We start from the raw sequence: 13,021 nt of genomic DNA on the forward strand, positions 1-13,021 counted from the left end.
AAGAAAACGTGGATCTTTTCATTAAACTTCGTTCGAATAGGATGTCACTGAAGTATAACCTCACTAATATGCACATTAGCAAAGGATTCTATGTTGAGGAGCGTCGTCTCGTTCGTATGAACCTTCGCGCCTATGAGATATTAGTTCGACACACGCAGTTGCACAACATTTTGATCGTTCCATGTTGCCAGAGGTGTTCCAAGACCTCTAAACTTCCAGCAAGACGCTACATATCGCCGAGAGAGGAGTCCGGTGATGTGTGTGTTTCCCACATGCATAATAAGCTCGTGCGTCATTTACCGCTTCGGAACGCGTTTGCCATGGGGGTCCCAACTGCCCCTACTGGTGGCAATAAATATGTTTGTAGAGCTGATGGCTATCCGAATCGCATAAACCGAGACCCGAAATGTGGATGAGTGTGTGTTTTTTTTGGGGTTTTGTCTAAAAACGACTCTAGAGGTTATAGGAAAAAGGATCGTTTTTTTGTCGTTGTTTTGTGAGGTTTCAACTGCGGGCGCCGCCACCGCTCATGGCTAGTCGGCACTACGGATCGTCGCGCTTCTAAAAGGGGCACACATTAATGGTGATTTGGGTTAATTTTCATTTGGAGCGGTTTCTTTTTCCCGCCGAAATCATAGACCCAAAAGCGTAGTGCTGCTTGTGCCCCTCAGGTATCACACGGGGGCTGTTGGTTTGCCGTTGGACATCACATGTGTTTATTCGCGAACGCGCAGCTTATGGACGGGTGCCTCGGAGAAGCAACTTCTTAGCCTTGAATGGACGGACTCGCGGAGTGGTTGGTAGACTGGGGGAGAAGGAGTTCATTCGGTTTACTATCCTGGGAACTTTGTGTGACTTAAGCCTTGAGAGATTGGTTTTAAGAAGTTGAAGTCCGAGAAAAATAATTCATTAACGGGGAGAGCAACTTGGGCCAATAAAACCCAAGATCCTTCGTGCGGTTCCTTTGAGTATGAGACAACATTGGACAATTAAATTGCAACGCTCATAAAATTGACCCTTCATTTTCGACCATCTCAAACGAGTTCTAGCAGCTCTCGGGGTTACTCTCAAGATTTCGCCTACGCGCGCGTGCTCAGTAATCCGTTCTAGGCGCTCTAGAGCAAAAAACAAAAACCGGACGCTTGAGACGCTTGCTTTGCCATATCGAAGACACAACAGTGGTGACGTAACATCTGTGTTGTGTACGTGCTGTCCTAGTTATGCGATAGTAACACATAAAATCGTTCATTTCCTGCGGCGCACACCTTCGGAAGGGGTTTGCGGAGGTGGCCAGACAACCTCTCACACGACACATGGTTGCTGTTTGTTCCTCCGCCATCGCAATTAGCCCCAGGACACAACACTTTTGCGAATTCCGCACCATGAGGCACTGTTTTATAGTGCTGTGTGCGCCTTCCTGTCATTGCGAGAGTGTACTTCCTCTGAAGGGCGTCATTGGCGTTCCTACTCACGCACAACGAGAAGCAGAACGAGAAGCCACACACATCACATCACTTCTTGCGTATGCAAACTCTCCTCCGGTGCAAACAGTAATTCACGATCGGCATTGTGACAGGCTCTACAAATATGGTGAGCTGATGATAGTTTGGTTTGCCTTCTATTGTGTCACCGCCATTCTTGGTCGTCCTCTGCACAGGAAAGCGAAGCACCAGTTTAGGGGGAGCCGTAGGTTTAGGAAGGTGTCTCTAACCTCGTTTGGAACTGTGGGGGTAAGATTCTTCACCAAAGAACTCTCCATCCAGTTGAATGCAACATTGTGTATCCGATGATTGATTATCTAACCACGACCCAGACATGCTGCCAGACAGTCATTGCTGGTGTTTCCTCCCGGTAGCAATCGATACGGAAAATGGCCTCCCTGCCAGGCGGCAGCACCGCGCGCTATTCACTTTGTTGTGGAGGTCGTTTTTGGTGCGCCGGTGGGTGTTTTCGCCCGCCCGGTATATTGCGAAGACAATGATTGGCAAAAGCTCGATCATATTCAGAGCTCTTCCCTTGGTGCGCGTCTTCGGTGGTGTGGTACCAGAAGAACAAACCACATTCTGTCGGTGTCGATGTGCTTTTTTCCAAACACAGCCCCCCGACATGATGCTGTGGCAAATGATTAATTACCTTTTCGCGTTTCGGTCAGTCACTGTCTGCAAAAACCGCACACTCACACACACATGGTAGGGCACATGCAACGGACGCAATCGATAATGCAATAAAATTGCGTTCAGCCGCGTGTGTGAACTCTCCCTCCCCCCCAGTCTCCGGACATAACCCACCGGACCACTCCGGTTAAACGATATATAATTAGCGTTGCGCCGTGTGTGGAAGGAAAAGGTTTCTTTTCGGTGTGCGTCTTCTATATGGGTGTCTATTTTTATATTGGATTCCGCAAATGCATGAAGGAGCCCCGGGCCCCTGACGCCACCGCCGCCGTCCGATCCATAGCCAGTACCAAACGTGTGTGTTTCCATTGCGTCTCGTGAGAGCTGTCCCACATATTATTGCTGGAGAGACTGTGGACCCGCGGAATGTGTGCTTGTGGTGAAGAATCTCTGGTGCTGAAGAGAACCTTCTTTGGACCGAATTTCCCCCCCCACCCCGTCTGTGTACGATCTTGATCGTTCCCTGCGGGACGATGTTTGGTGATGAACGCCGCCGCTGGTCTACGGGGCTGCCTTTTACGCCTATGATTTATATCGTCAAATTATCCCCGGGGTCCGGTGGTGATTATTTCCAAGGTCACAGCTGGCGGAAACGTCTTCGTTGCGCTGTGTTGGCTTTTGGATGGTGTCTGGTGTGGCTTTCTGCTTGGAGATTGAGTATGGTTGAGTGTTGTGAATCGATAGCCGCGAGCTCGATATCCAATGGAAAATGCCCTATCGTTGGGAGTAATATGTGTTTCCCATGAAGAATTCTTACGCACACGGGGTCGGTTCCCAGTGAGCAGTTGGAGCGATTAAATCGCTTGTGTGTCATTGAAACCGGCTTACCAGAACTCGAAATGTCACGCTGATCTCAGAGTTGTGGTGAGCTTAAAATCTGATTCGTTTCAGTTGTGTGTGGCGATGATTGTTGCCCGAGGGGAAGAATTTTTTCGATCCCTTCAGTTATTGCCGCGCTGGTGGGTATTATGCCGTTCGCGTGCATCTGATTCATTCGGTGTGTGTGAGTGAGGCATTACTTACTGCTGCTAGTTAGAGGTTTACTTCGCAAGTTTGAAGAATTCTGAGCAAACGATTGAGTAATCAGCCAAGAATGTTGAGCACTTGTTTCAAAAGAAGTGTTTTAAATTAATTCCTGTTTGCTAGCTTCCAACCATCCTATAGAAGTTTTGGTTATTGTTTCGCCTGCTAATCTCCAAAATTTTGCATTAGGAAGTTTTTCATTGGAGGAAGTGGAAATTGGTCGAAATATACGATTCGACGTAAAAATGTATGCCAACATTTGCGCGAAGGTGTTGGTGGTGACGTGCCGCGATGTTCGTGACGTGTGGTTTTGGGAGGGGGGTTGGGGGGAGGTAAGGGTTCGTTTATTTTGGAATCAAACACCCAACGAGTGTATAAACGGGCAAGAAGCGCGAATAGAGGAGAAACAAAGTTCCAACACACACACACAAACTCTCGCAATACACACCGTCCGTCGCACCCCTCATTTGGCCGTTTCTTCTGCGTGGTTCGCGGTTCGACTCAATGTCAAGGTTAAAAAGTGCTGAGCCAGTTTGCGTGTGTGTGCGTGCGTGGTCTGTTGGTGCTTTTGCTTTTGCTTGTCCAGGGTCTGTCTCGCTGTTGTGTGTGCATGTTTGTTCGCCACCATTCGCAATTCGTTCCGGTGGCGTTTCGTTTTCTTCTGAGATGCTCTTCCCCTCTCCCCCCCCCACCCTGCTTCCATGTTTTGGCCACCGTGCGCTCTTGATGGTGGTGTCCGCGAGTTCCGCGAGTTCTTGGTTTCGCTTGGTGTTCGTGGTTGTGTGGTGGGCCAGTTAACTTCTTCGCGTATCTTCGCTTGATCTTTGGTTTTCGTTTCAGTTTGCTCGCGGATCAGAATGGTTTGAGCCTCCCCACCTCCCCCACTGTATTATGCGTACATTGTTTGTGTGTGTGTGTGTGAGTGTGGATTTTCGACGAGATAGTAGCGTCAAAAGCAAACGTAAAATCAGCACCCCCCCCACCCCCTTCCTCCCCTTTCTCTGTACCACCCTTTCGCCTCCTTGGGCGACTGGTTTTAGGGATGCACTACGAGTTTTGTTGTTTTGCTGGCTGAGGCACATTTTTACATTCCATTACTTTGCTAATCTTTTTTGCCGTGTGTCCATCCATGAAGGGGGGGTAGCTTGGTGTGCGTGTGGGCGCATAGAGGTGTAAATATTTTTTTTTTCTTTACACATTTCTGCTTTGTTTTGGTGTTTCCTTTCGCCCGCCTCCTATGGTTTGATGGATCTTGCATAAAGATCCACGGCGCAGAAACGGCCACAAGCAGCGCAAGCTTGGGAGAAAACATATTAGATAATATCCGCGATTTGTGTGCCGCGTGCTCGCATTCTTCCTCTCTATGCACACACCTTCCAAAGCGACCTTAATCCTTTACGCGGTCGGTTGTGTATTCGAAATCTCCGGAGTTCTTGAATTCCTTTGAATTATGTTACCGAAACTCTTGCTTTCACTGTTTACGGAGGTTGTGTTTTTGTTGTGTGTTGGGAGATTTTCGAAGTTAAATTATTACAGAATGTATGCCCCTTCTTACATAGCCCGCGCGGAAGAACAATCTTGAAGCACACTAGCAGCACCCCGCAAATGAATTCGCGTCACGTAGCGAAACGGGGCATCGGTTGGTAAATGATGCCGGGCACGCCGAATATTAAGAAAGAGGAAATCACGATTTGTTCCAGGTTTTTACCCATGGCTTCTACCCTGCGGTTGTGGTGCAAGGTGCCAGCACGTTTCTGCACTTGTAAACACTCGGGCTGCTGGTTGTCCGAGCGGAAAGACAGATTGCCCCGGGGCCATCACATCAGCACGCGGCGGTATATGTGTGTCCCGCAGGTGAAGAAGTGACAGAGGTGAGCAGTGTCTTGATTGAGCAAAATATTTCGACCACTTTGTGTGTTTGCTGTTGTGGTCTGGACTAGAGCCCTCCTCGGTTGCTATCCCCTCAAAAAAAAAAAACAGCTCAAGTCGTTATAAAATCTAGGTGCAACCTTTAAAAGGTGATACGTTAGAGTGGCTCACACACCTGTATGTGGATGTGTGCTTTGTTGCCGGTGTGATAAATCGATGGGTGCGCGTGTTTGCTGCGTCGTCTTCGAACTTGGAGTGTTCTCTGGCGTTGCTTAGTTGGTTTGCCCCATACGTTTCTCGCTCTGCTTTGCGCGAATAGTTAACCTTGAACACGCAGTCGAAGCGGCTAGTTAAATAGTGGTTTCCAATTTCTCGCTTCCTGGTTTCATCTTCTCTTCGATCCACTGCACCTCATCCTCCACTCAATCGCCAACAAAGCAAAACAATGCGCTACTGGTACAGTTTTTTGTTGTTTATTCGCACTGAGAACTTGATAGTTTTACCAATATTCGAGGGTAAACAAAACCACCATGCACCCTTCGTCTTGCTGTTGTAAGGGTTTCGTGCTGTTCTCGCATGTCCACTCTAATGGGTTTGCCAAATCCTGCCCGGGGGTCTTTCAACAATTGGCACTTGGCGATGAATCATTCGAAAGTTTTCAAATTGCACATCTTGCGCAGGTGTTACCCTTCTTATGCAATATTGCTAGACTTACTTACTAGACTTATTTTACCACGAAGCTGGACACTCAGTTCTTGCTACTTGGGATAGGTCCGGATGGGATATTGGATCGGTCCTGTCGAGTGAAGACCGGCGCCGCTACCATCATGCCACCGGACCGCCCGTATGAATAGGTACCTTTATGTCAGATAGGTCTTAGAATAATATTAAATGTTTAAATTTTGTTTGTTATAATACGGCGAAAACCGTTATAATGGCAATATAAATAAACAAGTAATTAAATAAATAAATGAATAAAAAAATAAAAATGTTAAAATTTTGTTGCATTGAAAAGAAATTGGTAAACTTATACATTCTTCCGGATTTAAAGATCCATTTTTTCACTCGTTTTTCTTGTTGCATGAAACACTGATACGAAAGCGTCTTTCGAATTCTGAATGGTAAACATAGTTTTGTTGTGGTTGTGCATTTATTTTCGTTGTTTTTCGCAATCTAAGAATTCGCGATAAGAATACGCAACGCATTGAATTTGAAGTGAGGGTTTAATAAGATCTTTGCGTCATCAAAAGATGCCAGACGAAAAGACTGCTCGCTGTTCTGACGCTCTGACTGTTGCTGATGTTATCACTTACTGGAGTTACTTAGCTCTGATAGAGAATCTGATATTCTGAAGCAGCTCCAATACACTGCATGTTGTTAGTACATGTTGACGATGGATTTTGGGGGTTGTCGGTTGCGTTTCTTATCAATACCGGTGTTTTGTTGTGTGTGATTGTTTTTATAATGTTTTTCTTTTTCTATTTTTTGCAGAGCTACATCTGGTGCCAATGGGATCTTCTCACGACGTTTAGACTTTTCGTCGTTCAACGTTTTGCCGCGACAGCGAATAAACTCCTATTCGATAAAGGTAAGCAACGAGATACACATATATATGCTCTGGGTTAGCTTTTTTGGAACAATTTCCTGCCAGTTTAGGATGTCAGTTTTAAACTGCATGCATGAACGCATTTACGGCAATCGTTTGATGGAGGAAATAAAAAAAGGTTCTAAGTCGTCAGTGTCGGTCAAATTTCAGCACAGATAAGCTGTCGATGCTATTTGTGGTTTGAGGTTCGGACATTTGATGTTGCTGTGGGTACATTTTGATCGTGAATCATCGGCATTAATTGACGCTTAATTTAATTAACTTCGTACAACATCATAACAACATTTTCATTCTACTCCCGCACGCCTCCCGGGCTCACCAACATTGGATTGATTTCACTTCCTGGAAAACGAAAGCCACAAGCAATAAAACCACAATGATTAGCGTGCATCGCCTATAGCTCTCGTTGCACGTTTAGAGTCGCATGTGTACGGAACGAAACGTGTCTTGGCAAATAAACGGTTCCATTGGCAGTTTGTCAAGCAAGTGTTCTGTGTGCTTGATGCAGAAAAAACAACATATTGCCTCATCCTCCTTTGCTCCGTTTCACGTAGGTGCCAACTTGTGTTTTTTTTGCAATACAATTCTCGCGTGATGGCGGGGGAAACTTTTGAATAACTGACCCGTCGCAACGCTCCAAAAACTACTACTCAGGTTAGTTTTTAGTGCATTCTGCGGAATTGGTTTGGCTGCGTGCCACATGGCTAAGCAGTAACGTCAACCATTACATTCTTTCCACTAAGGGGACGGGATGGCAGTTTCCGCATTGTCGTCGTCGTCGTCGTACTGCCCAACTGTTGCATTCGCTTCCTCCAATGCTGCGTTTGCGGCACACAGCTTCCTTCTGCTGATGACGTGGATATTTGAAGCGTCAAGCTTAATGAGTGACAGTCACGTTTTGCATGTGGTTCCTAAAAACCGCAACCGTGACATTGTTGTGGCTTTTTAACCGTAGCGAACGGATCTGGTTTTTGGTCAGTCGGTGATCAGTGGCGCGCACCGACAATTATGTCAGAATGGTGTGTGTCCCCCATCGGGGGAGTGCTTAACCAACTGGGGCTTAATGAACATTTTATCTCGGTCTCGCGTTTTACTCATCTGTCAATGATGATTCATGTGCAAATTTATTGCACGAATAGACTGTAAACGATTAAACGATCACGCACGTGTGTGATACCTGAGCACATCGGGATCAGCTTTTATGAGAATGAATTAATTTTGAAACGTTTTTTTCTGCTCTGTTCTCATGAAGCTTGCCTGACGTGTGGAAGTCTTGGACGTGTGTGTGGGTTGCCCGGTGGGTCATGCCGCGTTCCCATCGTGAGTAACGATTGCGCGTCATGCGATAATCGGCGGGTACCCTTGGACACTGAAGAGAATGCAGTTTTTAGTATCATCTCGTGATGCCAGTCCGTAAAGTAATCGATTTATTATGGAAATACTCTCAAGATGCTACGTAGGAGTCGGAACAACACGCGCGTTCAATTACAACTTATTGTAACTGACCTACTGCACAGTATGGTAATTTCAAACCATTTGAATAGGTGTGGCTAGGATCAGGTTTTGCTGTTTTTATTTATATCATTGCTCGTTTAAGAGGTCAATACACGGTCGATGCATAGTTTTTAACTTTCGAAAATGTTGTCGTAATATTTCTAACAACTCCTGATCACAATGTTCGGTTGCAATTTGTTACTTCTGTGCTATTCAACCGTTTTTAAACCGCGCATTGACGGTGGCGCCCTCTTTGGTCAAAACGATCGAAGCTCCTTCTTTCCTGCTTTAGTGTGGCCAGGATGTGATAAAAAACTTTGCCCGTTGTATTAACAACTCTGTTTGCTTAATAGATTTCTGTTAAGTTTGTGTAGCGTTAGAGAAACCAACCTTTTGTGTTTGGTATTCGAATCCGTCTTAATAACAGGTCCCCCCGCTCGTCTATAGGCTGCAGCACGTAATGAAATGTCAAGACGTTAGAGAACCACACAAAAACGAAAATGATCGTCAAAGTAAAAGGCAAAAATGGCAAAGTTAAGAAATTTTCTTCCTGTGGAGAAGACCGTTCAAAGTGTGCTGCTTGTCGGCATGCCGAAACTCTGCCCCGCGAACAGAACAGGGGACCACCAAGCATTCGGTGAAAGTGCTCCGATCAATTTCACAAATTCTGGTGGACAAGAAGGAGTAAAAGTAGCAAAAAATAAGCAGTCAAAGTAAAAACCTTAGTGATTTATTAGTGTTTGATACGAGTTTTGGCGCACCGGTTGTGTGAAGTTCGAACTTTTGCCTTAAGCTTTTTCTGCGTACCCCCATCCCCTCCTCCCCCCCGCCCCTCCACCATGAAGTAGAGGGAAGTGTTGGAGTGCGTTGAATCTTTCCATCGTGCAGTCTCGAGATCTACTCGCGCGACTTGTTCTTGCCATCGCAGGTCTTGCCTTATCGTTGGTTGCTTGCTGACTTACAAAAAACGTACTACCTCCGTAGTGCTTGACCTTTCCCTTTTTTTGTACTCTGTGTGTGTGTGCGTGCACAGCAGGGTGACTCCAAGTTTCGGTAACTCTCTGATAACAAACACGAACCCCCTGTGCGAGAGGTTTTTGCTTGGCGGCAACTAGTATTAGCAATATGGCATGAAGGAAAACGGAAAGTGTAAAAGTTTTCCATTTTCCAGCAGAGCCCTATCATCGCCAGAAGGCGCGATGGGAGAGTGCCCCCCCCGAGACGGGGCGTGGGGGGTGGGGACACCAGCAACAGGAGCGCAAAAAGAATTATGGAAGGAAAACCCATCTTCCGAACGACAATCGATAAGCAATCAATTCTCGACAGTTTTCCTTCCTCTTTGGGGATCGTTCTCGTGTTCTTGGTCGTTCGGTTCGGTGTGTTGTGTGGCGTGTCCCTTTGCGTAATGTTTTGTGGGTTGTCGCGCGGTGTCGCCTTATCACCGGGGGCGGGTGCATTGGGACATTGTGGGAGTTGGGAGTTCGGAGGAGAAGCGATCCATCGAAGCAAAATTGGCAAAACGGATCGACCCAATGGTAGTTAAATGTCACTATTTCGAACGTGCCAAGTGTAATTAAAGTTTAATTTCTACTTATCTGTCTGTGTCTGGGTTTTCTGAACCGACGAAGAATCCCTGATGTGTGTGTTGTACTGTCAACCTCCGGCCCTATGCATTTTGTGCAATGTATAGTAGGAAGAGTTAAAATATTCGTTGTTTTTTTTCCATGCTCAACAAAATACCATTTTGTCTGAATGTTTGATCACCTTCGCTGCGTTTGTTTTTTTTTGTGAAGGTTTTGCTAGTCACCCACCGGAAGGATGTACACCGTATAGATTCCGATGAGCATATTTTTAGCTCCTCTCTCTCTTTCTATCCGTCGTGGTGCAAGATTTCATCAAAACCCCCTTTATGGTTTGCCTCGGTCCAATTAAATCATAAAAATTCAATTACATTCTCATAAAGCTTCGAAACGCCTCATAAAGCTCTACACACGTACGTGCGCGCGTGGGTGTGTGGGTGTGTGGTGGCCCGAAGGTCAACCTTCGTAGCCGTGTCGGAACTAAGGATATTATCCGTTCCCTCCGCATGTCACTGGCTTGTTCATGCGTGGCTATGTGTGATGACAACAGGAGAATGTGAATGGGAAGAAACCCGCCGGCTCATTTATCGATCCTGTTTATCATAAATATCTGGCTGGAGTGGTTTTCGCTTACTTTCACACATGCCCCGTCGTCGTACATGATGGCATCGGTGTGTGGCTGGATGGCCCCACTGTGTAGTTGATCAGCTAGGATGGGATGAGTTTATCACTGGGACCGAAAGTTAGTTGATCATTCAGTCCAGTATTCGTTTAACCAAGGATAAATAATTCATCACTTCATCAAACGCCGCGCGGCTCAGACTCAGGAGGACTCGCGACCGGCCGCCACCCTACGTTCCAGGATGACCATGGGGTCGATGCAACAAATGGTTGCTTTTTGTCGTTGGTCGTCCCTGGATGGGTTTTACTTTTCATCCCAAAATAAGCCCTTTTAACGGTGTCGTTATTAGCGCAAAAAATATTACATGCCTTCACAGCAAAATGGGTTCGATACACTTCCTTCCCACACTGAAAGTGTTTGGTGGATTTGGTAGGAAATGTTGGACGGAAAAAAAATCACAACGTAACAGGTGGGCTGATAATTGTTTGGCCTAACACATTTATCGCACTAGAAGATTTTTATCCATATCATATTTCGTTTGTACTAACCTTCAAAGGAATTCTGTCCAAATTTGACAGCACTCGGGCCACAACCTAATGAGCTAGAGCATTTTGTGTGACGCAACTTTTGTGTTTTGAGTAATCATGGAAAAGAAGGAATTTCGCGTGATGATAAAATATTAGTTTTTGAAGGGGAAACATATAGTTAAAGCCAAAAATTGGCTTGATGAAGAGTTTTTGGACACTGCTCTACCAAAATCAACCATCAGATATTGGTATGCTAAATTTAAAAGTGGTAAAATGAGCACTGAAGGTGGTGAACACAGTGGACGCCCAAAAGAGGTGGTTACTGACGAAAACATTAAAAAAAATCACAAAATTATTAAGAACACCCATAATGTGAAGCTGATCGAGATAGCTGACACCCTAGAGATGTCTAAGGAACGTATTGGACATATCGTTCACGAGTATTTGGATATGCAATAGCTCTGTGCAAAATGGCTGCCGCGCGAGCTCACATTTGACCAAAAACAACAACAAGTTGATGATTCGGAGCAGAGTTTGGAGCTGTTAAAGCGAAATAAATCCGAGTTTTTGAGTCAGTATGTTACTGTGGATGAGTCTTGGCTTCTCCACTTCACTCCAAAGTCCAATACACAGTCATTCGAGTGGACTGGACGCGATGAACTTGCTCCAAAGCGGGGGAAAACGCAACAATCAGGTGGCAAGGTTATGGCGTCAATTTTGTTGGGATTTGCGAGGAATAATCTTAATAATCTATCTTGAGAAAGGAAAAACCATTAACAGCGACTATTACATCAAATTTTTGGAGCGATTGAAGGACGAAATCGCCAAAAAATGACCGCATTTGAAGAAAAAAAAGTTTTGTTTCGTCAAGAAAACGCACCGTGCCACAAACCAGTGAAAACAATGGCAAAAATTCATGAATTAGGCTACGAATTGCTTCGCCACCCACCGTATTTCATAGATCTGGCTCTCAGTGACTAATTCCTATTCTTAGATCCCAAAAAGATGTCCTCTGAGAAGAAATTTTCGTCGGATAAAGAGCTGTTCGCCGAAACTGAGGCCTATTTTGAGGCAAAGGACAAATACTACTACAAAAAGGGTATCGAAAAATTTAAAGACCGCTATAATTGGTGTATCACCCTTGAAGGGACGTATGTTGAATACAAAAAAAAAATTTGGCCAAAAAAAAGTGTTTTACTGTCATAGGCCAAACAATTATCAGCCCACCTGTTAAAGGAAACAAGGAAAATGATGGTCATCGAGCAAAATTTGAAGATAGAGTTGGCCGGCGCTACTTGATAAATAGTCATCAGATCGTCTGGGGGATGCGAAATGGGAACAGACGCGTGCTGCAGTGCGCTATAAAAATGATAATGAAAGTAATTAAAGCTCATTAAGGATGAACGAACGAACGAAGTGTTGCCTGTTACGCTTTTTCTGTAATGTTCTCCCACAACACCGGTTCCTGTAGTATTCGGAACTTCGCTGCAGGATTAGAGGTGAACCTCGGCGGTGGAGAAGTATGTTTAAAACTGGATGAAAAGAGGAGTTACGCCGGTAAAGAAAAAAGCTCAAACCCCGTAGCGCTTCTTGGGGGAGGATGGGTTCATTGGTCCCCGGTCAAACATTTTCGAATTCATCATGGAAAAAAGCTTCGAACGGGTATTAATTTTTGTATAAATGTGTTGTTTTTTCTTAATAAATGTTGTGCGTTGTGCTTTGTGCTTTGTCTAGTGAGAAGTACCCTTAAGCTATAGCTTGGAAAATACATTAACTTCGTCCAATATGTTATCAAAGTTGTTGGATGATAATCTTCCATTAGTGGATCTGACCTTCTTGTTACCTTAAAACATAACTGTTGCAACAAAGAGCAGTATCTTTGAACAGATTAGGTTTGCAAAGTTTCGCTTATTTTCCAAACAAAAAGGGACAATAATAGACGGCTTCTGCTGCTGTAAAGCGTTCTTCCGCTTTATGCTAATTGCTACCGAAATGTAATTTTCCATAGCCAACGGAATAATTTGTTCCCTCCCGCTTGCCCAGTTTTTGCTGCACCGTAGACGGGTTTTGTGCGACCATGTTTTTTAATCTCTTTGTGTGCGCCGCATATCGCCATGCTGTTGTGT

The 13,021-nt window shown here is 45.2% G+C and overlaps 1 protein-coding gene across 2 annotated transcripts in view; it reads left to right on the forward strand.

Annotated features, from left to right (window-relative positions):
- LOC128298009 (headcase protein) overlaps positions 1 to 13,021 on the forward strand; it is a 97,573-nt gene that overhangs the window by 16,237 nt on the left and 68,315 nt on the right. For both annotated transcript variants that reach the window (XM_053033737.1, XM_053033738.1), the window contains one exon: positions 6,558 to 6,654. In XM_053033737.1, coding sequence (XP_052889697.1) covers positions 6,558 to 6,654 — 97 coding nt within the window. The remainder of the gene's footprint in view (positions 1 to 6,557; positions 6,655 to 13,021) is intronic.

This window comes from Anopheles moucheti, chromosome 2, assembly GCF_943734755.1.
Source record: "Anopheles moucheti chromosome 2, idAnoMoucSN_F20_07, whole genome shotgun sequence".
In the NCBI taxonomy this organism is placed as follows: Eukaryota; Metazoa; Arthropoda; class Insecta; order Diptera; family Culicidae; genus Anopheles; species Anopheles moucheti.